This window comes from Onychostruthus taczanowskii, unplaced genomic scaffold, assembly GCF_017590055.1.
Source record: "Onychostruthus taczanowskii isolate IOZ18803 unplaced genomic scaffold, ASM1759005v1 scaffold49, whole genome shotgun sequence".
NCBI classification, from domain to species: Eukaryota; Metazoa; Chordata; class Aves; order Passeriformes; family Passeridae; genus Onychostruthus; species Onychostruthus taczanowskii.
Genome location: NW_024502458.1, coordinates 5287830 through 5310541, shown reverse-complemented (window position 1 = coordinate 5310541; position 22712 = coordinate 5287830). Strand labels below are relative to the sequence as shown.

The 22712-nt window shown below is 44.4% G+C and overlaps 3 protein-coding genes and 2 non-coding genes across 21 annotated transcripts in view; all 5 read left to right on the top strand.

Annotated features, from left to right (window-relative positions):
* DENND2B (DENN domain containing 2B) overlaps window positions 1-9857 on the top strand; it is a 154271-nt gene extending 144414 nt beyond the window's left edge. For 15 of the 17 annotated variants that reach the window (XM_041414971.1, XM_041414981.1, XM_041414972.1 and 12 more), the window contains 6 exons: window positions 3322-3499; window positions 4544-4585; window positions 5588-5699; window positions 6699-6938; window positions 7164-7250; window positions 7674-9857. In XM_041414971.1, coding sequence (XP_041270905.1) covers window positions 3322-3499; window positions 4544-4585; window positions 5588-5699; window positions 6699-6938; window positions 7164-7250; window positions 7674-7708 — 694 coding nt within the window. In that variant the 3' untranslated portion in view covers window positions 7709-9857. Of the gene's footprint in view, window positions 1-3321; window positions 3500-4526; window positions 4586-5587; window positions 5700-6698; window positions 6939-7163; window positions 7251-7673 lie in introns of those variants that run through there. The other 2 variants (XR_005953430.1, XM_041414987.1) reach the window with 2 other exon arrangements.
* A 303-nt stretch (window positions 9858-10160) lies between these two features.
* RPL27A (ribosomal protein L27a) lies at window positions 10161-12939 on the top strand. Its single transcript, XM_041414988.1, has 5 exons — window positions 10161-10254; window positions 10560-10623; window positions 11046-11121; window positions 11974-12148; window positions 12762-12939. Exons 1-5 carry the CDS (start codon window positions 10252-10254, stop codon window positions 12888-12890), a joined length of 447 nt encoding a protein of 148 aa, XP_041270922.1. The 5' UTR covers window positions 10161-10251; the 3' UTR covers window positions 12891-12939.
* Window positions 11530-11662, top strand: LOC121341592. The gene has a single exon (XR_005953452.1). It is a non-coding gene; the product is annotated as a small nucleolar RNA SNORA3/SNORA45 family (small nucleolar RNA).
* LOC121341593 lies at window positions 12448-12579 on the top strand. The gene has a single exon (XR_005953453.1). It is a non-coding gene; the product is annotated as a small nucleolar RNA SNORA3/SNORA45 family (small nucleolar RNA).
* Window positions 12940-16120: 3181 nt separating the features above from the next.
* TRIM66 (tripartite motif containing 66) overlaps window positions 16121-22712 on the top strand; it is a 44561-nt gene continuing 37969 nt past the window's right edge. Inside the window, exon 1 of the mRNA XM_041414970.1 lies at window positions 16121-16340. Coding sequence (XP_041270904.1) covers window positions 16121-16340 — 220 coding nt within the window. The remainder of the gene's footprint in view (window positions 16341-22712) is intronic.

Below are 22712 nucleotides of genomic sequence, written 5' to 3'. Positions count from 1 at the left end.
CATTGTGAGTAGAAGGTGTAACTGAGTATGACTTAAACAGTTTGAGAGAGTTGGTGACTTGCAGGGTACAACAAGCCACAGTCCTTGAAACAAGCACAGCCAGCACCGACATCCCAGCCAGGGCAGTGTCCATCCCCTGCCCAACAGCTTGTCCTTCTCAGAGTGTGCTAATTGTGCTGTGATAAGATATGGATATAGCCTAAGCCTGGGGCTGTTCATTAGCCAACCCAGAAATTGCTACCAGACATTCTCCCTATCTAAAGGACAGAAAAGGTTCTTGTTTAGTCACAGTGATTTGCTTTTTCATGTAGACTTAAACTATGTTCATAAGCAGTCTCCAAAATTCAGCTGAGCCGCAGTTGTGTCTGAAATTCTGGTGCCTCAGCTCTTAGTCTGAGCTTGCATCTCCCCAGCCAACAACACAACAAGGAAAAGGTTCTGTGTGCTATCATGAGAAAATGATTTGGGAAACAAAATAGCCCAGAGTAACATAAATCAACTTTTGAGTGGGAAAGAAGCAATGTCATATTTTGCCTGTAACATGATAAAGAATCTCTTCAATAGAAATTTGTCATAAAGAATGTCTCAATATACTTGTATAATCTTGTATTACTACCTTCACGGGGAAAAGATCAAACACTGAAGGTTTTTTTAATCTAGTGAATAAAATGGCATAGAGAGGACCAAAATGTTGGCAAATTCCAAATAATTCTTTTACAAGATGACAACCATGGAAATAAAGAAGTGTTTTCCAGTACAACAACAGCTAGAACATTATGCAGCATTCCTGTAAAACTGCACAGACCAAATGGAAAAGCCCATTCTCCAAACCAGCTCTCTGGAACTGCCCTAGAGTATTAACAGTAAAAATATTTTGAAAATCTAACTTAGACTATTCTGTTGCTTTACTTTGTGTGCTTCACACACCTTAAAGAAAATAAACCATCTGACCTTACTGCTTAATTCTCATAAACAAGAACAGTTGGATAATGTGTGGGTTGCACATTTTGAAAGGAAAAACTGGAGCACACTTGGTTTCCCAGGGTAGGCCTTTCTTTTTTTTACTTTAGTAAGCATTCTTCTCAGCGATAATATCTCTTTAAAAGGTTCTGAACTGTATTTTGGAGATTTAGGCTGGGGGGTTCCTTTACACCTACCATCTCTGAATTTTACCTTACAAACCATGAAATTTCACTGAAGTGAAAGGTGTCCATTCTAAATACGAATCTTTCCAGCTAGGGCAGAGACACAGGCATTTTGTACAAGCGGGAGTTTGGTGACAGCTGTAGGAGTCCTGCAGAGGGGTGTCCAGGAGGGATGGCAACAGGAGGTTCTGGGGGGCTGGAAGCTTGGAGGGGATGTTGATAGGGATGAGATGTTCCACAAGGAATGTTTTTTGGAGGCTGAATTTGAAGAGCTGTGTGCAGAATACTGAAGTGCAGAGGCCGAGGTGCTGGCAGGGCCGAGCTGGGTGCTGCCACAGGACACCCCCAGCACTGCTGCTCCCTGGGCTCTGCCCTGCCCCAGCTGGCTCCCAGGAAAGCTCAGGAAGAGATTGCAGTGTCCTAGGCTGGAGGCTGAGCCTCCCCAGCGTGGGAACAGCACGCACAAGAGGCTGCAGGGGCTGATTTACGTCACAGCACTGCGTGTAACACAACATGTTACAAAAGGGCATTTTACAGAAAGGAAACAAATACTCACTGAAGAGCAGAAGAATGTTTGTCTAACTGCTTTTAGCTTAACATGGCTCTTTTTTTAGTTGCTCAGCTAAGATGACTGAATTTGTAGTAGGTGAAAATGCCAGGGAGTCATTGAAGAGATCTTGAGGAAGTGCTGGGAGTCTGTACCCTGTTCCACAGCTCTTCCGAAACACACCAGCGTGCTGGTTGTGGTAGATGCTTGAGACGAAAACACGAAGCAATGGCAGCACCATTGCTTGTTATATATAAAAATATAAATTAGAGAAATGCATAATTTTACAAGAACCTTGGGTCAGGCAACATTTGTTATAAAACCATGCTGGGATTGTCAGATCTTAAAGGAAGTGTCAATTAAGACCAAGCCAGCAGACTATTTGCAGTAAAACATAAGGATTTGCTCTTCCCCAACTTTTTCTCTCTTTGTCCCCTAATTCTCATTTTTCTCATGCAGCAAACTTGGAAGGTAAATCACTGACGGGGAACGAACAGGTGAAACCTTTCCTCTGGCCTTGGAACAATTCACAACTGAAGTAAAAGTGCTCAGGAAGGTTATTCTGGTGGAGGTCTGATGCCACCTAAAGTCTCCACCAAGTCTTGCAGTAGAAGAAATGAGCATCTCTCCCCAGCACTTTAAAGCAGTAACAGCTCTGCAGTTATTATTTATAGTTCTTTGTGGCTACATTAAGCACAGCAGAAGTTTGCAATGTGAGAAAATTAGTTCAGTCACGTTGGAGCCAAATTTCTGTCATCTCAGTCTGCAAGAGGCAGACGTTGTAGCTGTGATATGGAGAGCTAGTATTTATTCCCCTGATGTAAAAACTCACTTGGTAATGATGTTCCTCAATTTTTAACATTTGGAAACCATGTGACTGCAAAAGGGAATTGGATTCAGTAGATGGAAGAACAACATATGCATGACATTTTCCATGATAATATCAAGCCTTAAAGTTTAGGAGCTACCAACCTGTATTTTAGAGTACTCTGCTGAGCAGGATCAATACATTTATCACTGAAGTTGGTTAATAAGTCCTTTAAAATGTATTATAATAAAAATATGCTATTGTCAAAAAATATGCAATCTTTGAAAAATGTGTTGCTTTTACCAGCTTTCCTTTGGAAGAGGTATTGATTGTTGAGGGCTTTTTATATCTGATTTGGTAGAGTTTTTCTTAAGGATTTTTCCCGATTTTATTTTACTATTCATTTTCCTTTGTTCCTGTAGTTAAGAACATTACTATTATGATTTTTTACTACTGATATGATCGTAACAGCCAAGATCTGAAGCTGCTTTTGGGTTTTAAGCATTGTTCAAAGTGGCTGCTTTTGAGTGCTTTTGGAAACACTGAATCTTGACTTCTAGATCAAACCATCTGCTATGAAACAAATGGATTCTAGTTTGAAACAGACAGGTTCTAGTTTTGTACCTTTGGTCAGGGTCTCCTGTGACCTGCCACACTGCACAGCACAGAGAGGGCAGGGACTGAAAGGGGACCGAGGCCTGACTGAAGACACAAGTGCCACCTTGGGCACTTGTATTTCAACAGGCTGAGTTTCTCAGCAGGTGGAAGGTGTTGTGAACCAAGAAAAGCCTTTGCTAACCTGGCTGTTCCTCTCTCCCCAGCACCCTGTCAAGCTGCTCCCATGCTGTAGTGGCCCTGCTGTACCCCTTCTCCTGGCAGCACACCTTCATTCCTGTCCTGCCCTCGTCCATGATCGACATCGTGTGCTGCCCTACCCCCTTCCTGGTGGGACTGCTCTCCAGTTCTCTGCCCAAACTCAAGGACCTGCCTGTAGAGGAGGTAGGAGCTGGCACCACAATTTGTTTGCCTGGAGTAAAGCTGGCCTCTCCTAGGAGCAGGCTGCCACTGGGACATAAATCCTCACGTTTAAGTTTTAATCTGCCTCTTTGTTTCTTCTCTGCCTGGTTCTCATTGGCAACTGCCTCTTGGCAAAGCTGCAGCAGTAGGGTTATTTTTCTCGTTCATTCTGCCGCTCTCCCATACCTAGCACCTTGTCAGAGACCCATGAATGTTACCTGGTCACCAGTAAGGAGGGTGTAAATATGCTGATTTGTTCTGGAACAAGAGGAAGCCATCTGCTATGACATCTCTTAATCCTTATGGAAGTGGTGCATGAAGCCGTAGCCCACACAGGATCAAAACCTTTAAGAATTTTAACTTCTAAGACTTTGTTGATACTATATTGGAAATCAAATGGGAGTTGCACTTCATCAGCTCTTCCAGTAAAAAACCACAAAAATACTCAAGGACACACTCTTTTCTCTCTTGCTCCTGTCAGTCTCCTGTCATTTTTCTAAGGAATTTTCTTGTGCTGGCTTCCAAGGCCCTGTGTGCCTCTGGCCCATGTCAATCTCTGCTTCGTTTTCCTTCTGCTTTCCTAACACTGATGTTCCACATCTTCTCAGCTCCATCTCTTAGCTTTGCTGCTTTTTTATCATGAATATTTCCCACCCTGCCCTTTGGAATCCCCGCTGCCTCCACATTGTTTTCTTTAAACCCCTTGAAACACTTTTCAACTGCATGTTAACAAAAATTATTAGTTATAACTTGCATAGATTTAAGGAAAAAAAAAAACCCTTTTAGCTTTTTTAAATATATTAATCTAGAATGAGATCTGTTGTATCTATGTTAAATTAGACTTGTAGCTCTAAAGAAAACCTTAATGTTGTTTCATAAAGCACACAACCTCTTGTTTCACAGGAGGAATTTGATTCATGTTGAGGCTTGTTCAGCAGATGATCTTTTGCTATTAAAAAGCAATGAACAAATGAATGTTTTCTGTGTCTTCAGATACATTTCACTGCAGTGTTTTCTTTTCTGTAGGCTTTGATGGTTAACCTGGGATCTGATCGATTCATCAGACAGGTAAAGTACAGCTCAGAATGCTGCCATGCAGTCTAGTGAGCTGTTTACTCCTGTGGTATGATTGGGTTTCTTTGATCAGAGGGATTTGGCAGGAATTGTGTGTGCAAAGGGAAAACGATGAGGGGAAGAAAAAGTTCTCATTTTCTGTTCCACCTGCAAATAAGAACTTCTCAGGTGTGCAGAAGGGATTGAGGCTCTGACTGTCAGAAGGAATCAAGAACTGTATTCACAGTGGAAAGAAAGCATCCAATGATAACAACACCACCTTAGCAAGAAAACTCACACTGTTGGAGGTGAAAAGGACAAAAATATCAAAGAAAATTCCCGAGTGAGAGCACAAAGGTGGAGAATAGTTTAATGTGACAGGAAAAGCAGAAACCTTGTAAACAAGGAGATGAGTGCCAAGGAGATGACTCCTGACAGTCATGTGGCACTAAATAATTTCAAGCCAACAGTCTGCAGGTAGCATGGGGAAACTTTGTTTGATTCCCTGGCTGGTGAACAGTGGCTGCAGAGCTAAGGCTCCTATGCTCACCTGGCTTCTGCTAAGCAAGCATAAAATGAAATGAAGAGAGCAACAGGGGCAAGACCCAGAAAACAAGACAGACTAGAAAACAGTAAAGCAACTGTCAAGAACCATAGGAGCTGCCTACAACCAACTACACCAGCTCTGTGTACGCCTAGGAAGGCTTCACATGATGTGTATTTAGTTAAACACAGCTATTTGGACTCTTTGTCATGCGAAGAGCTGATTGCACATTTCTGTGTTTACCTGCTCTTTGGATTATCATTCCTGACTTTAATCTTATTAAGAGTGACAAGAAATTTTTAAAAGTATTTGTAAGTTGCACATAGATCCTCATTATTTACATATTTATTATGTAGCCATGACAGTAGCAGATGCAAATATTTTTCATCTGAATTCTAAACCTTCTAAAAGTATTTGCTGTAGTTCCTAAATAGATTATTGTGGCTTAAAGATTTTTTTTTCCCCTCTATCAGATGGATGATGAAGACACACTATTGCCTAGAAAATTGCAAGCTGCTCTGGAGCAGGCTCTAGAGAGAAAGAATGAACTGATAAATCAGGATTCAGATAGTGATTCAGATGATGGTAAGTTCCTTTGGAAACAGGGACTTGTGTAATGAACAAAGGGAGGTGGAATTGTGACTTTCCATGCAGGAGAAACAAAGATGGGACTTGAGGTGTCAAGTGCCTTTGGTGACATCAAAGGTTGTCTCTGAGCACACAGGGAGAATGAGACTGACGGCATCGACCCACAGTGATGCCTCACCTGTGATTTGTTTTAATTTCTTTGTAAATGACAAGGACTCCCGTGGGTCCCTCTGAACCTTTGCTCAGACAGAGGTTTGCAGTTAACTTGGCCCTAACTCAATCCAGATAATTCTCCAGGTTTAGGGGTGTGTCTGAGTTTGGAGTTGCTCTTGGCACTCGCTATTTTCAGGGGAGAGAAGCAGGTACCATGAGAAAAGAATTTTAGTCCAAGATGGGTTGGGTTGTCTCTGAAGGTTCATATTTCTCTTCAGCAGTGATAAAAACAGCCCAGGGTGAATTGAGATGCCTGTGGTTAAAAGGTATGAAACAGGCCCCTATTCAGTTTTTGAAATTCATTTCTAGTCATATGTATTACATATATAAGACTATTTAAACATCTCAGAAATGATGAAAACTCAAATTCTACAACAGACCCTTTTTGATCAGTTTTTGGTACAGACTTATTCTCAAGGAGAAATATTTGAATGCTGAGTCATTCAGAAGTTTCTGAAGAAAGCTTGCTCAAGAGTGAAAACAGGAGGTTTGATTTTGATGAAACACCCATCAGATGTTTAATTTGCTGAGCTGTTTGCTGAGGATTTGTAATTCTCGCTGACTCTTGGTCACGGAACACCAATTCTGCAGGCTGGCACCCGTGGTTATGGCGCTGTCACCCTCTCCACGTGCATCCAGGTGTGCAGGGAGCCGCTGCCACTCCTGCCAGTTGTTAGCGCGGCATCAGGGAAGCGGGAGATGCACAGCCTGGCCCTGCGGGGATAATGCTGACAGCTCTGGTAGCAGCTGATTTTGGTGTCTTATTGCTGCCTTATTTTGCAGAATGTAACACCCTGAATGGATTAGTGTCTGAGGTTTTTATCCGATTCTTTGTGGAGACAGTTGGCCATTATTCCCTGTTCCTAACCCAGAATGAAAAAGGAGAGCGTGCCTTCCAAAGGGAGGCTTTCCGTAAATCGGTGGCCTCCAAGAGTATCCGCCGCTTCTTGGAAGTTTTCATGGAATCCCAAATGTTCGCTGGCTTCATCCAGGACAGAGAGCTGAGGAAATGCAGGGCTAAAGGTACGGCTGGGTGTCTCCCCTGCGGCGCAGGTTTCGCTGTTCCGCCCGGGTCCCGCGGATTGCGGCAGCGTCCCTGCATCCCCCGGCGCTCCCCGGGAAAGCGGAAACGCGTCCCTGCAATGCTGCCCGGTGTACCGGAAGGTCGCTGTGAGCGGAGGCTGCCGGGCGGGGGCCGCGGGAGCAGCCGGGCACGGCTCACCCCATCCCCGTCTCCGTCTGCCGCAGGGCTCTTCGAGCAGAGGGTGGAACAGTATTTGGAAGAGCTCCCGGACACGGAACAAAGCGGAGTAAACAAGTTCCTGCGAGGCCTCGGTGAGGAAAACCTTTAGAAGTATTTCTGAAATGAATTTTCATTCAGGTGATGGTGGGTTTTGGTTGTGGTGTTTTTCGGGTTTTTTTTTTTTTTGTTTGTTTTTTCGTTTGAAAAAGCCGTACCCGAGGTGAAATGAGGTAGTGCAGCGGTTTCAGCGTGATAGGAATTAAAAAAAGAAAACAATGAAATTATAGTTGGAGGTGATAAAACCAGATTTAATGACGGTCCTTGTTAACACTTTCATTTTGACTCGGGGATGGGGGAACCAAAGCGTAATCAGAGTGGAACAGGAAGGGGTTGGAGCAGTCGGTGTTCTGTAACTCAGCTCTCCCTGCTGGTGCTGGTTACAAGTTAGACCCATTTGCTGTCAATTTGGGTTGACTTCTGCTGTCTGCTGGAGACTGACTGTGTGCTTCCTTTAGGTAACAAAATGAAGTTCCTTCACAAGAAGAACTAGCTCCTTCCTGCTGAAACACCAACCCAAAACCTGTTTATGGCACTGCGCGAGACACCTGCGGCGCTGGAGTGTGGAGCGGGAGGAGAGCGGAGCGAGCTGGGGCAGCTCCAGGCGATGATCCGTGGATGCTGTGTCAGTGTGCCACGTGATGGCTCCTCCGTGTTTTTGGGCAGAGTTTGTACATAATGTGCTGTAAGCTTTTGTAACTGATTTTGTAATGAGCGAGAAAACTGTGGTAAATATTTGTATATTCCTGAGAATACCAGGTGCTTGTTTTTTTTCTTTAGTATGAGTTGAGTTATGCTTGGTGCAAAAACGAGTAGCTGATTTTGTGCAGCTGACTGTCTCAGCAGAACCACTGACTTCCAGGGATGTTTGATGCCTGAACGCTGCGGGGTGAATGAGCTCGGGTACGTGGGAGATCTTGTACGCACGGGGCGTGCGGCACAGGCGCTTGTCTGTCTGTCTGTCTGTTTCCTTCGAACTGATTTTCAAAGAGAAATAACAAAGTAACTTGATAATGAGGTACTTGGTTCACATTACAGAACCTCCACTTGGTTGGAGCTCTGGTCACTAAACTCCCTGTAACCCACTGTGCACTAGGATGCTAAGCCTGGGGAGGCCGCAGCTCTCTGCCGTGCAAGCTGCAGCGAGTAGGTACAGTACAGCCTTTCCTAATGTATGGATGGATGGATCCTAATAAACTCTGTAAATAGAGCTGTTTGTTCATATTCATTGCAAACCTCTGCACTTCCTCATGTGGAGCAGGTACAAACGCAGCAACTCACCTGTGATTTTTAAATGAATTTGTAATTAAAATGTAAAGTGGTTATTACGAACCTGTCTTTTGGTAGGTTTGCTATTTCACATCATGTATTTTGGGGATTCTTCAGTGTCACCAGGGCTAAGACAAGGCATTTTATACCCCTTTTTAAAAGTTTTATCCCAACAGAAGCATGTGTTAAAACATTTTTATTTTTTTCAGGGGTTAGCAGCAAATGATTTTATCGTTGTGTCACAGATACTGCTCTTGACCTAGGGTATTTTCAGTTGGCTTTGTGCTGTGTGTGGTGCTCAAGTCACATTCTTCTTTGATCTGGAAATAGAACTCCTGTTGAGGTTCTGTAAGTTTTCCCATAGTCTGAAGAAGAAAATACTAAAAAAAAATATAAAATGCTTCAATATGTTGCAAGTCTGACAGACAATGAAAATTAGCTGAAGCCTGTTACCTTTAAAGGAAACCCACCATGCTCTGGTTTTCGTCATTCTCAGCGTGAGTGCCGTAGTTAGACGGGCTTTGAGGCTTGCGCAGTTCCTAACCTGACAGTGGTTCTGGTTTGCTATCAGCCTCATAGAGCAAATTCCAGGGGCTGTTCACTGAAAAGGTGAAGTCGTTTCCTTCTTCAGTTACCTGCCTCACACTCCAAAATACACAAAAGCTTCTGAAGTGTAGGCGAAATGTCTGTAAAATACCAGGTGCTTTTGCTGCAGAGGAAATGTCACCACAACTGGTAACTTCCATTAGTTTTGCTCTGCTCCAAGCTGCAGAATGATTGCTAGATGTAATTCTTGAGAGTGGAAGGAGTAACGTCACTTGTACAGGTGGCTTCTGGCCTTTTTATAAACAGCAGCTGCTAGTGAATGTAGGGGGAAATACGTAATTCCTCTTCAGAAAACGATGGATCAAACGGTATCAGGACATGCTGTGAGTTACTGCAAAGGCAAGACAAAGCCACGGAATGCCAATGTACAAGAATGTTGTGCTGTAAAACCCATCTCCTGTGCCAAAGCTGTTTTGCTCCATTTGCACTTTAAAAATTAAAGGAGAAAGCTTTTAAACATTGTGTTATCTGTCAGCGTGTTCCCATTTTTGTAATGTGAATCAGAGGGTACCACTGGACAAGGCGAGATCATGGCCCAAAAAATCTGTGGGTGCCTTTTTGATCCTCAGGCTACAGCTGTGTGAAACAACCCTCGTGTTGCCTGGAGGTCTGTGCTTGAAGGGATCAGATGAACAAAAACTAAGAAATGCGTTATTTTCCCTACTAAATTAGTTAAAACTAATGGTGTTCCCGAGCATGGAACGTTGTAAGTGCGTCATGAAAATTCTAAAGAAAAATAAATCCAGTGCTGAGGCCTGTGTTTAAAATTGGTAAAGTTTTGTTTAAAATCTTAACAGTATAAAATCCATTAAAAAAACCCAAAACCTAGAAGCCAAGCTTAAGAAACAGTAACACTCCAGGAATTCACACTCCAGTGTGAAGTAATCGTGCTTAAGGACGTAGTGTTCATTTCCCCACTGTATGGATGTTTAATAAAGTGACCAAACTTGCAAATATTCCTAAATTCTGTTCAAAACGCCGCTTTTGCGCTCTTTGAGCGGACAGGGAGAGGCACTGGGCTGCGGGCGGGGCGCGGCCCCTCAGAGCTCCGCCCGCCGCTCCCGCCTCAGCGAAGCCTCGCGAGATCTCGGCCCCGCCCCGCGCGCCTTTGCCCGCTCTCGCGAGAGCCGCGCCCTTTCTCTCCTCGCGCACGCCGGCAAGATGGTGGGAGCTGCGGCCGTCAGTTGGCTTTGTGCATGGGATGGGGTGGGATGGGACCGGGACCGGGACCGGGACCGGGATCGGGATCGGGATCGGGATCCCGACCCCGCGCCCGCTGCCCCTCGCTCCCGCGGCGGGACGGGACTGCGGAGTAGCCGAGGGTGGTGGGGAGGCGCGGCTCCGAGCGCGCGGCGGGCGGCAGCGGTGCGGGGAGGCCGGTCCGCCATGGCGCCCAGCAGCGCGGGCCCCGGGGCGGGCGCGGGGCTCTCGTGGCGCTCGCTGACGGCCGCTGTCCCCCTTCCCCGCAGCCTTCCAGGCTAAGGAAGACCCGGAAGCTGAGAGGACACGTCAGCCACGGCCACGGCCGCGTGGGTGAGTGGGGAGGCGGGCGCGGGTGCGCTGGGCTGCGGCGGCGCGGCCCCGGCGCTGGGGGAATGCTGCTGCTCTTCCCGGATCCATGAAAATGGGGCTGTGGGTGCGGGGCCCCGCCGGCACCGTGCGGATGTGGAGCAGCGCTGAAGGCCGCAGCGTGCGGGGGCAGCTGCCGCGGTGATGGCTGATCGTGCCCTGCACGTTTCAGAGTCCCTGGGTTTGTAAATTGAGCGCTGCTCAGCCCGTCGGTACGGGGTGTGCGACATCTTCAACTAACAGGGCAGTGCAGTCTCCCTTCCGACTCTGTCCATTCCAAGCGTGGCACACCACAACATAAAACAATTAGTTTAAGTTGATATTGAAGGTATCTCTAACTGCTGTGTGCAATCTTAATGTAACAAGCTTAAAATTTTTCTTCTCAGGCAAACACAGGAAGCATCCTGGAGGACGTGGTAATGCTGGTGGTTTGCACCATCACAGGATTAACTTTGATAAATAGTAAGCTAAAGTTTTAAATATTTACTAGCAACATGCATGTTCCTGAAGTAGACGCAACTGACTTTTATATGTGAATAAGGAAAATTTTCTGCAATTCTGTGTGTTTTTTCTTTTAATGGAAGCATGGCATTACAGCTGCTCGTGTCCCCACTTACCCTAAAATCAAAAACCTTTTCCCTTGGGATTTTGGAGAGCTCAGTGTAGCTCGTGTCCCCACTTAACCCTAAAATCGAAAACCTTTTCCCTTGGTATTTTGGAGAGCTCAGTGTAGTGTTAGGTAAAGCTGGCCACATTTGCCTGTTAGAGTGTGGTCCCTGCCTAGCAGTGCACACAGAGCAGATTCAGAATGGGATGTTAAATCCTGTTGGCTGCCTCGGGTACAGGGGAGGGACATTCTGATTCCCAATTCCCGAGACTATAGAGTCACATCTGGGCCCTGCCTGTGGTCCTGGTGTGCTGGAGTCCTCGGACAGGAACCACTGATCTCTATTCACTGGCTGTGCCCTGCCTGGCTCAGTCAGTCACCGGGTCAGTGACAGCACTGCCAGAACATTCCAGGCAGGACAGCCCTCCCTGCAGGTGGGGTTTCCCTGGAAATACAGCCTCAGCAGGGAGCGGGATAGAGGTGTGAGTTCAAGGGAGAAGGAGCACTTAGAGAGAGCATAATTGTTCCTTGGTTTGGATACTAATCAGTATTGCACCTAAATTCTACACATGTTTGTATGAAAAAGGTGCAGTGTGACATTCTGGTACCCTGATTTTGTAAGCTGCTCGTTTCAGTGTTAGTTTAGAGTTCTGCTTGTTCGGGTGAGTTAAAAGTGGGATCTGATGAGGAATGTGCTTCTCCCACAGCCACCCTGGTTACTTCGGGAAAGTGGGCATGAGGCACTACCACTTGAAGAGAAACCAGAAGTTCTGTCCCACTGTCAACCTGGACAAGCTGTGGACGCTGGTCAGCGAGCAGACCCGGCTCAACTACGCCAAGAACGAGGCCGGCCTGGCCCCGGTCATCGACGTGGTGCGCTCGGTGAGTCCTGCTGGGGCTGAGCCTGCAGTGCTGCCCTCTGCGAGAGCCGGGCTCTGCCGGTGCTGCTGGGCAAGTGCTGAGCTGCGCCTGAGCTCCAGCGCTTCGCAGCCAGATCCTGGGCTGTGAGTAGTTACATAAACGCTTGGAGTGTTACATTTTTCCCTGTAAGAGCTTTTTGTCCTGCTGGTGTGTGTTTGTGGACAGGCACTGCCCTCCTTCGGGTAGGTGGTGGAGGATGGCTGGTTTGAAATGTTCCTGAGGGAACAAAACCGTGGTAGACTATCTCACACCATGTCACCCTCGAGACTAGAGTCACATCTCCACATGTTTGGTTGTCTTGGTGTGCTATAGTTCTCGGACAGAAACAGCTGATCCATATTCACTGGCTCTGATGTCCCGTGTCTCAGCCAGCCACCGAATCAGGGACACTGCTCTGCCTCTGTTGGCCACTTAGGGCCCACTTCTCACCTCATGTCACGTTAATGTAATGAATTAACTGGATAATGTCATGGTGATCATAGTTCTGTTTTTAACCGGTGTGTGTTAACAGGACTGAATGTAGGGGCCTGCCCGCTGATTACTAACACTGAGCTTCTTTTTTAAATCTTCCCAGGGCTACTACAAAGTGCTGGGCAAGGGGAAGCTGCCCAAGCAGCCTGTCATTGTGAAAGCCAAGTTCTTCAGTAGAAGAGCAGAGGAGAAGATCAAAGAAGTTGGTGGTGCCTGTGTGCTTGTGGCATAAAAGTTTTTGTTTTATTCAAATTTTTTGAATAAACAATGCATAAAATGAACTGGTTTACAGAAGTTGCGTTGTTCTGTTTTTTCTTTCCTGATTTCTCCAGACACAGTTCACACTTAATCTTACCTGCATAATATTTGATCAGTGGTTTGACTGCTCACTTTATTTTGAAATTACCTGACTGCAATGTTCAGTGCCTGCCACGTGCCTCATCAGTGTGAGGTACTGCCATGTACCTCACTGTTTTGTCTTTGTAGGGTGGCAAAATTAAGTTCTGTATTTGTGCTGCTCTTTTGTTAGTGATCCTTTCTACAGCTGTCTGAAAAGAGGACTTGGTGTGATTTTGATGAGGATTCTTGAACACTGAAATGACATCCAGGGGAAATTTCTGGGGATGGTGCCCTGGCCTGTGGGAATGGAACAGCAGGAGTGTGGACAAAGAAACGCAAAGTGACAGCAGTGCACCAGTAACTGTAAACTGACTTTTGCAATCTCTGCCCTCCCCAGGCTGGGTGTGCAATTCCTGCTGCTCCCACCTGTGGGACAGAGTTGGTGCCAGCTATTCCCAGCCTTCCTTACAGCTGGCAAAGCAATGGCGCAGCTCTGGAGCTGCTCTGTGTGCAGTGCTGATGCACTGGGTTTAAATGACAACCTGAAATACTCCGTGCTTGGTTGTAACATCAAAGTAGGACTTCTGCTGTCCGCAAGGCTTGGCCCTGTGTGCCAAAGCAGGATCTGATGGAAAAAGTAACAACAAATAACTAAAGCCAGTGAGCAGGTTCTCAAGTGTCAGCCCAGGGGCCTATAAACACTGTCACTGGTTTCATGCTTGCTGCTGAAGTTGGTGCACATGACCCTCTAGTATGTGTGTGATGGAGTCCTAGTTAATCAGCTTCTAACCTAGAGTTTGGCAGCAATTAAATTTAAAGGGCTTTTAGGGTGAGGTTGATGTGCATTCCATTTATAAAACAGTTCATCTTAGCCAGTGGTCCTGCTGCTTGTGACATAAATGGGCAGTTTGTTCCAAAATCCAGAAGAGTTTGGGAACTGTCTCGCTGGCTGCTGGGACTGCTGTTTCCTCATTTGTGATGCTGGCTGTAGCTCCATCCCCCACTCTCTGGCCCCAGCCATCCAGCCAGTTCTTTCTCCAGTGACCAGTGCACCCTCCAGGCCATGGGCAGCCAGTTTCACCAGGAGAAGGTGTGGGAAGTGGTGTCTATGGCATTCCTGTGGTCCAGGCAGACAGACTGCTCCAGCCTTTCTCTCATCCCCCAATTGGGTCACCTTGTTGGAGCAGGAGGTGGGGTTGGTTAGGCAGGACCTGCCTTCCATGAGCCACACTGACTGGGTCTGATGCCCTGGCTATTGCACAAGTGTCAGTCCATGGTGCTTGACATGATCTGTGCCATGACCTTCCCCAGCACCAGTGTCGGGCCTGTCATTCCCTGGGTTCTCTTTCTGGGCCAGAATTCTTATAGCTCATTTTATTCACCCGCCTTCTCCTCCTCCAGCTGCTTGACTACTACTGTGCCTACCTGCCTCAGAACTAAATTTTAAACACTTTTTTTCCCCTCTTCCCCTTCCTACCGAAAAACTTCTACTCAGTTTTGCTTGTTGTTCAAAAGGCATAAATTGAAATTTGCAGTAACCTGCTTCTGCTCACCCAGCCCCAGATTTGGCTTGTAAGGTGACAGAGCATTTCCCAGTATGGGGCTTTGTTTGCACTGGTTCCCTGTGCATGGATGCTTTGGGCTGTGGTTTCTCTGTGTCAACATTGTGGTAGTTTCAGACCTCAACTTCCTACTGCAGACATTACTTGTTTTTGTAGGTGCAACTTTGTCTTAGCAACAGGAGCTGCCAGAAGTGACAGAGATGAAGTGAGCTGAGAGGCTGTGCTGCTTCAGTGACATTTGCCCCTGAGAGATGGTTGATGAAGATGCACTGTAAAAAGTGAGCTCGTGTAAGAGGCACTGATAAAATGTTAATTAAACCACAGGCACATCTCATCTCCAAAGGGCACTCTGGTTTTGGAATTGGAATCTGGAGTTTTAGTGGTAGGTTTGAATTTATCTAAGTAATTTGTCAGTCAAGTTGGTGGGTATCTACCTAGTTGAGTGGGTCTTGGGTATGAAATAGGATGCAGACTTAACATAGGGTCCATTTTTCTTCTAAAATATATTAAATACTGAAGACTTCAGGATACAATGCTTTAAAAAAAACTGGTTGTTAATTTCTGAGACACTCATAATTTTTTGCATTGCAGAATAAAAACCCAAACCCAGATCTGCTGGTAGATTTCCACTGGAATCTACAAGAAGACAGAATCCCTCAGGAGAAGAGGTAGCCCTAGGATTAGAGCTGCTGCTCTTCTGTGCTGCGTAAATCTGGAGATTGAAGCTAATTCCTGTAGCTTCAATTCCATCCTGCTGGTAGCCAGGGCCATCAGCAGCTCCATGGGACTCTGGTCCCAGCAGGCTGGATCACCTGGAAGGGTGGCTCCAGAGGAAATGAGGATTTATCTGCTTTTTCTCCTCTGATACATCTTGCAGGAGCTGCCCTTTGCAGTCTGTATCTGATCCACATCTCTGACAATCTCAGAGCTGAGGGTGAAACATGAACTGCAAAACTCTCAGTTGACCTTGGGGAGCTTGGGCTGGTGGGAGGAACACTGGGAAGCTCAGGTTTGGTCTATAATCTGATCTGTGGTCGTCTTGGTAGCTAAAATTTGATCACTGCAAAGTGCTTTTTCTATAAAGAAGATTGTCAGAAGAAGCTGTACATTTTTCAAAGCAGCTTTCTTACATGCATTGCTGAAATGATGGACTTATGGGTATTATCTTTACCTGAAAACTGTAAAATATTTGAGTGTAATTGTAAAAGCAGCCAGAGAATATCATCATTTTAATTGCACAGTTTCAGTGCTTCTAGCAGGAAGTGTACAGCGTGTGACAATTCAGCTTTGTAAGCAGATCGATAAGGCAGATTAGTTCAGCTTTTACAGAAGTTGCAAATACTAGAGATAGTGGGATCATGGTTTGTAAACCTTAAACCACGCTTTCCTGCACAACAATCTGCAAAGATATTCTCCTCTGTAAAGCAGGTATGTGATCTTCAGCTGCAAGGAACTATTTTTCCCACAGGGGCTGCATGGATGTTTATTTGATCGTGCATCCCGGGTTGCCCTCTGGTTTGCACTTGAGAGATCGAGTGTTTTGTGAAGTGCAGGGCTGGCCATGAGCCATTTTGTGACTCTCCATGTTTTCAGGGCCGGACCTCAGCCAGCAGGAATGGATTCCCTGGATCTGTTGTGGAATTGTTTGGTGTGCAAATGGGAGCTGCGGAGGAGGGAGCCCAGAATGCTCCCCTGCCTCCACTCCTTCTGTAAGGAATGCCTTCCAGGCTTGATCCAAGGATACAGCTGTGTTCCCACTGAGTATGAAGTTCTCTATGAAGGTAATATTTAAAAACCTTTGGCTTGTGCTCTTTGCAATGCAGTATTATAAAAAGAGATGCTCTGAGAAGCACTTTTTGAAGCCTATTCTTCTACAGCAATACTTTAAATTGATAAAGTAGGAGAGTAAATATTTGTGTGAGCACAGAGTGAATTGGGAACAAGCCACCTTTGTTATATTTTTCATCCCACATCAGTGTTTTGAAGAGAAATGACATAGTCAGGCAGCATTTTAACATTTTTTCAGAATGGGCTGAATGTTTCACTTACCAAGTTGACATTATGAATATTTGATTTTCTTAGCTTAATAAATGAATAAATGCTACAAGATAGCTTCTAGAGCAAATTTTTTTGCAATCTTTTTGACATGCTGGACCTTTCCGTGGTACTGGTTGTGGTGATAGTTTTGTCCTTCCTTCGCCACCTCCTTCAGCACCTCCCCACCAACAACACAAAAACACCCAGGTCTTTTGTTTCTAACAGAGGTAATAACAATTGTTATTACATATGTGTATTCTGGTGCACTGAAACTCTTATCTCGTTGTGAGTGGTGTTTCTCTCTACCTTAACCCTTGTGCCTGTAACTCACCCTAACAAGCTGAGTAAACTAGTGAGGACAAGAAGCATTTTGTGGCTGTGCCTTTTGCAGTCTTGGAGTTATTTGTACAGTTCTCAGTCATGATGTTAGTAGAAGATGTGTGACTTTTTTTTTTTTTTTTTCGGAATAAAACCTCGATGGCAGAATATAGTAAGATGTTAATAGATGTGTGACTTTTTTTTTTTTTTTTTTTTGGAATAAAACCTCGATGGTAGAATATAGTAATTTGAACTGAAAGTGTCTTAATTGCTGTGGGGAAGCATTCCAGACTCATTACTAATGTATAAGACGAGCAAAGGCATGTAGATAACTTGTATTTTCACAGGCTTTGGACTTTAGTTGAGTAGGAGGCATCATTTATTGTCTCTTCTGTAGCAGATTTTAGAAACAGGTGGGAAGAGAAGACACTTTCCCTGAGGTGAGGTGATCAGAACTGATGAGGTGACATAAACCAGACTAGTTCAGGTTTGAGAACAAATGGAATCAGTGCTCAGGGGTCGCTGTTGGAAGGCTGGCAAAACACAAAGCTAAAGGAAAAGGCAGAGGAAAAAGGCTGTTCACGTGTAGGGTACAGACAGAAAAATATGTGAAGGTAGGAGAAGGAGAAAAAGAGAACAAGGCAGTCGTTGCAAGTAATGTCTCTTTAAAAATTTTAATACTTGGTCATAGTGGGCCTAAAGTCTGAGGGGCCTCTCTGTAATAAAATACTGTTGAAAAAAGCACTCCATTAATTTTTCTGTATCCTCATTTGATATCTCAGCCATTTCTCTCCTCCTTCTTTCTGTTCACCAAGTGGAAAAGTGAAATTCTAGCACTTGCTGATCTTGGATGATGTGCAGTTACAGGTTCTAAGGAGTTGTTAAAATATTGGATATTTCTTTAAGGTGGATCAGGAATTGTTTGTCAATAGCAAAATGGAATAAATACTAGTTTATTTCTGTATTCCTGAAGTTTCTCTGTTTACTTCCTTCATTTTTGGGTAGATAGGGAACTTCTCTGGGAAAGAGCAAGACTGGAGACAAGAAATAATGAACAGTGATGACCCAGTAAATGAAATGAGACACCAGGTGCAGGGACTCAGTTAATCTATGAGCAAGGAAAGCAGCAAAACCAAAACACCTGTGTCTCTTAATTAAGCCAATGACTGAAACTGCAGCTACCACAGGTCAGGCAGGATAAATTAGTGAACTCTTCTGATGGCATGATGTTAGATGTTGCTTATATGCCCTGATTGCTGACTTATGGGCAGCATAATTCCAGTTTTCAGAGTCATCTTTAAGTTTGATCATATGCAGGTGCCAGTGGAGAAGGGTAAGTGCAAGTGCTAAACCATTGTAGCTGAGCAAATGTAAAATATTACCTGTAAGGAAAACGTGTTCCTTACTCACTATGAATTCCTCAAGCAAGATGTAAGGGTGGAAAAAATGAATGTATTTGTGAGTGAGGTTATTCTGGCATTTGTCACAAAAAGAATATTTGAATGTGCAGGTTTCTGTATGCTTTACTACAAGTAGGGCTCTGCTAACATAAAACTCTTTTCTAGTTTGTTGTTTTGAAGTTGCTGAGAAGCTGGGAGTAAGTGCTCCTGGCATTTGATGGGGATTGGTGTTGGAACTTTTATTCCTGTGTGTGTTTGAGGTGACTCCTGAATAAAAGCTCTGAGGTAGCTCCTATGGAAAAGCTGCACAGCCACCAGAATTTATCCAAACAGTGAGAACTGAGAGTTTGGGGGTAATTTGAGTGGAAAAAGGAAGTTATCTTTGTGAGCTTGGCTCCTACATATGCTTTGTCTATCAAGGGAACTTTAAGCTTCTCAGTCCTTCTTTTCCATTTCTTTATCTTGTTTGTTTGGATTTTTTTTTTTTTGGTGTGTGTGTCCTTTTTTTTTTTTTTTTTTTTTTTTTTTGTTTTGTTTTGTTTTGTTTTTTTGGCCAGTGTTGCTTTCCTGTTTATATTCCTTGTCTTCCTGCTACACATCTTCCTCCTTTGCAGATCTGCATGTTATGTGTTTCCAGTCTGTTTACTACATGGGAAAGAATAATTTTCAAGTAAGGACTTAAGTAAGGAAATGAGAATGTTCTCACATCTCCTGAGTGGGAAATGTCTTGGATGAGGACTTTCCCAGGCTCCTACCTGTGTGTGGCATAATGTTGTTTCTTGCGTCCTTGGGTCTACCTCTTTCTCATGAAGTTCTAAATACATTCAAATCCAGACTCATCCAGGTTCCTCTGTTCATCCCTCCTCCCTGAACTGGCGGTAGATGCCAAAATAAATTACCCCACACCTGCAAATCTTCCTCTCTGTAAGATGTTCAGTGTTATAAGTTGATTTAATGCTTTAAATATCACCAACATGTTAATTCCAGAAGGAGTGGACCAGTGGAGGTGCATTGTTGGGAGAAGTTCATGTTTTTGCAAGACTGTCTCAGCTAAATGATTTGTTGGTTTTTTCTTTTCTTAAAGAGAAGAAAAATCACAGGTAATTGCTGCTCAGTCACAGTTAGGACCCCTGAGAACAAGGCAGATCAGAAAAGATGTACTGAAACACCTCATGGAATTCTGCTAACTGATGTAAGCCCTGGAATTCTTAACACTTTGTGACTAAATTGTGTAATTAGCCTAGCCTGGAAATCAAAATGTTCTTAGTAATTTTTCATCTTTGTAAATTGCTTTGTGTAGTGGTGGATTTAATTGTGTGATGTTTTTGTTCTGAGCTATTACTTTCTGCAATTTAATTTTAAAAATGTTCTTTGCCCTTTTGTAGTTCGTGAAGTTGGATGACAAAAATCCTGGAAAATGGCTGCATGATTTCTGCCCATATTCTCTGCATAACTCCAAAACTGTCCATGTTTGTGTTGTGTTCACTTAATGCCAGGAAATGTGATAGAGTCGTGCATTAGAGAAATGCAAACAGATTGGGGAAAACCTAGAGGAACCCAAACTTTTAAAAAGAGCAAGTGTGGCTTCAACTATTGACAGATGTCCACTTGCTGCATGTTATCATTTCCTGCTGGAAATAAACAGTTTTCTGCAGCTTGTATGATAGGATATATATATATATATATATATATATATAAAACTGTGGGTCCTTAGTTGTGAACATTTGTTAGTGAGGCACATTCCAAAGTCAGCAAGGTGCTGGTCAGAGTGATCTTCAGGGGGTTTATTTCAGGAAAAGGATTGATCTCTAGACTGCTTTGGCTCTGGGCTCGTTTTCAGTGTGCAGTTTTGGCACAGCAAGTGTGGAGCACTGGCTCCGGGAGACTCCAGGTGTCGACACACAGTGCCTTAGCTTGTGTTCAGCCTGTATTTAAATAATAAAAAATCAACAGACAAACAAAAAAACATCTGCAGAGTTCTGCAAACCACAATTTAGTGCACAGTGAGGCATTTTAGCTGCCTTGGTAGAGCTGTGGCATCTCCAGGACACCCAATAACCTTGTTTTGATGCATTCATTTAAGGCAAGTGATGCAATGCAGTGATCTATTCATTCTGAAGGAGAACACCCTTTTGCTTTAATTAGAGCCACTTAGAACCAAGTGCATGTTTTGCCTCTAAAAAGGGAAGTAGAAAGATTATTCTGAAGAGAGAAACTGCTCATAATGTATATATTTATTCAATTTTAAGTGGGTTTAAAGTTAGTCAGCCCTTTTCACTGTGCTTTTTGGCTGCCAGACCCAAAAGGCAAGTGAAACAATGAAGGGATTTAGTTATATAAATATGAAACTGTGGAGTGGGAGGTTGTCTTCAGAGTTGTTTCCTATAACCTCTAATTGAGTCTCTAGGGAAATGTAAATTATGCCTGCAGCTTGAGCTGTAGTTAATGCTCTCTGAGAATAATTATTCTGATGGTTGTTGGAGGAAAAAGAGCAGAGGAATAGGTGCAACATGTGGACAGCAAGTACAAATGTGGTGTGTGTAGTAACTCCACTGTTTGTTCCTTTATGCTGATCGATTCTCATGGTAATAATAAGTAAATTATCTGCACTGATTTATTTCTGAGGCAATCAGCTTGAGGGTGCTTTCTATTTAACCCTGAGCAGACTGGAAGACCGTGAAACAAAACTGAGCTGTGGCTTTTCATGTACTTGGTGTCCATAGGTGGTGGAGATGTTTCAGCTGGCACTTCAGAGATGATTTCTGTAAGTGATCCACAGCTCTGTCACTTAGAAATGAGATTGCTGCAGTATAGGTGGAATAAAAACCTTGAAACCACTCAGAAATTCTAGTTCTTTCTTTATGTGTACTTTTACAAAGGGACACTCTGTTTAACTGTTATTATTGCTGGGTCCAATGCATTGTGGCAGCTTCCATTAACAAAGCACTGTGGGATGAGAGAGATCTGAGCTGGGTGTGAGCAGGATGAGGCAGAACCTTCTTGTTTTCCTGAAAGCTGATTTTGGATATCCCAGGTGTGGAGTTGGAGTGTCCAGACTGGGCATCTGTGTCTGACTAATGGATCCACTGCCTCTGAAATTCCGTTTTTTCCCAACCATCTGTCGAGTTACTCTGGCTGAAAGGAGTGTGAGAGTGGAAATAAAGGTGGTGGCTGCTGAAAAAGGGCTGCAAACTAATTCAGCCAGGTAAACATCTGCTGCTTTAGCTTTCCCGGGCTCAGAGGTGCCTGCACACGAGCACAGCCAGAGTTACACATCTCTTTCTGCTGCTGGTGCCTCTTGTGGTGATGTTGAGATGGATGGGGCTGAAAGGAGCAGTGTGGCCCTGGAAGGATTCAGATTTAGGGCTGTTCCTCCACATCCCTCGTGTGCTGACACTTTGAAGGAGTCTCTTCAGTACAGTGTGGTCTCAAGAGATTCTTCAGTAGCTGGAACTCACATATGCTGAGAATATCTTATTTGTGGTTTAACCTGCATATAATTCTGAAGTAGGGCTTTATTCTGTGTATCACAATGAAACAGAGCTGAAATCCAGCATTAGGATCCTTGCTAGCCTTTCTAAATTGATGGCCATCTCTTTAGCAGTGAAATGGGATGTCATAAATAACAATTTCAAGTGCTAAACAGCAGGAGGCACTGAACTTCTAAAAGATAATTGATGCAAATGTTCCTACCTCCTTCCTATCAATTTATTTCCATGCAAAAATAGAATGTGTCAACATCTCTGTCAGCTTTTTTGCTACTTCTAGAGGTTTTGATATCAATGCTGGCCTCCCTTTAGGCACAATTGTACCTGATCTCCTAAGCTGTTGTTGGGGTTCTGTAATTCCTTACTGAGTTGCCTTTCAGATGCAGAAATTGCATCATTCTCCCACGTACAAACAGTGAGTCTCCAGGGCTTCTGACTACTCTTGCCTTCACCCACAGTGCTCTAATCATGATATATTTAAATGAGCTGTCTGCAGAGTGCAGGCTCTTAGAACAGATTAGCAGCGTTGTTTGGAGGCAGAGGTAAGGTAGGAAGGCAAGAAAAATATTTGGGTTATGGCCTGCAAAAAGTGCTGTGGGAGTGAATGGCACCGTGAGACCTGCTGCCACCTGGATTGGGAACAGCTCCTCTCTTCCCTTCTGCTCCACTCTGAGGGCTGAGCACAGACCCAGGGAAGTAGGGCACTGCTGTCCATTTGCACAATGGGATTTTTTATTTGGGAAAAATGCAATCAAGCAAGCTTTCAGAGGCCTGAATGAATCCTAGAGGAAAGGGCAAGAGGAGAAAAAACCTCTGCACCCTGTAGTGACTCAGTGCACCTTTCTTCCCTGCTGCTTTGCCAGAATTCCTGGCCAAAGAAGAGGGAGAAGTCCCAGGGCGAGGTGTAGTG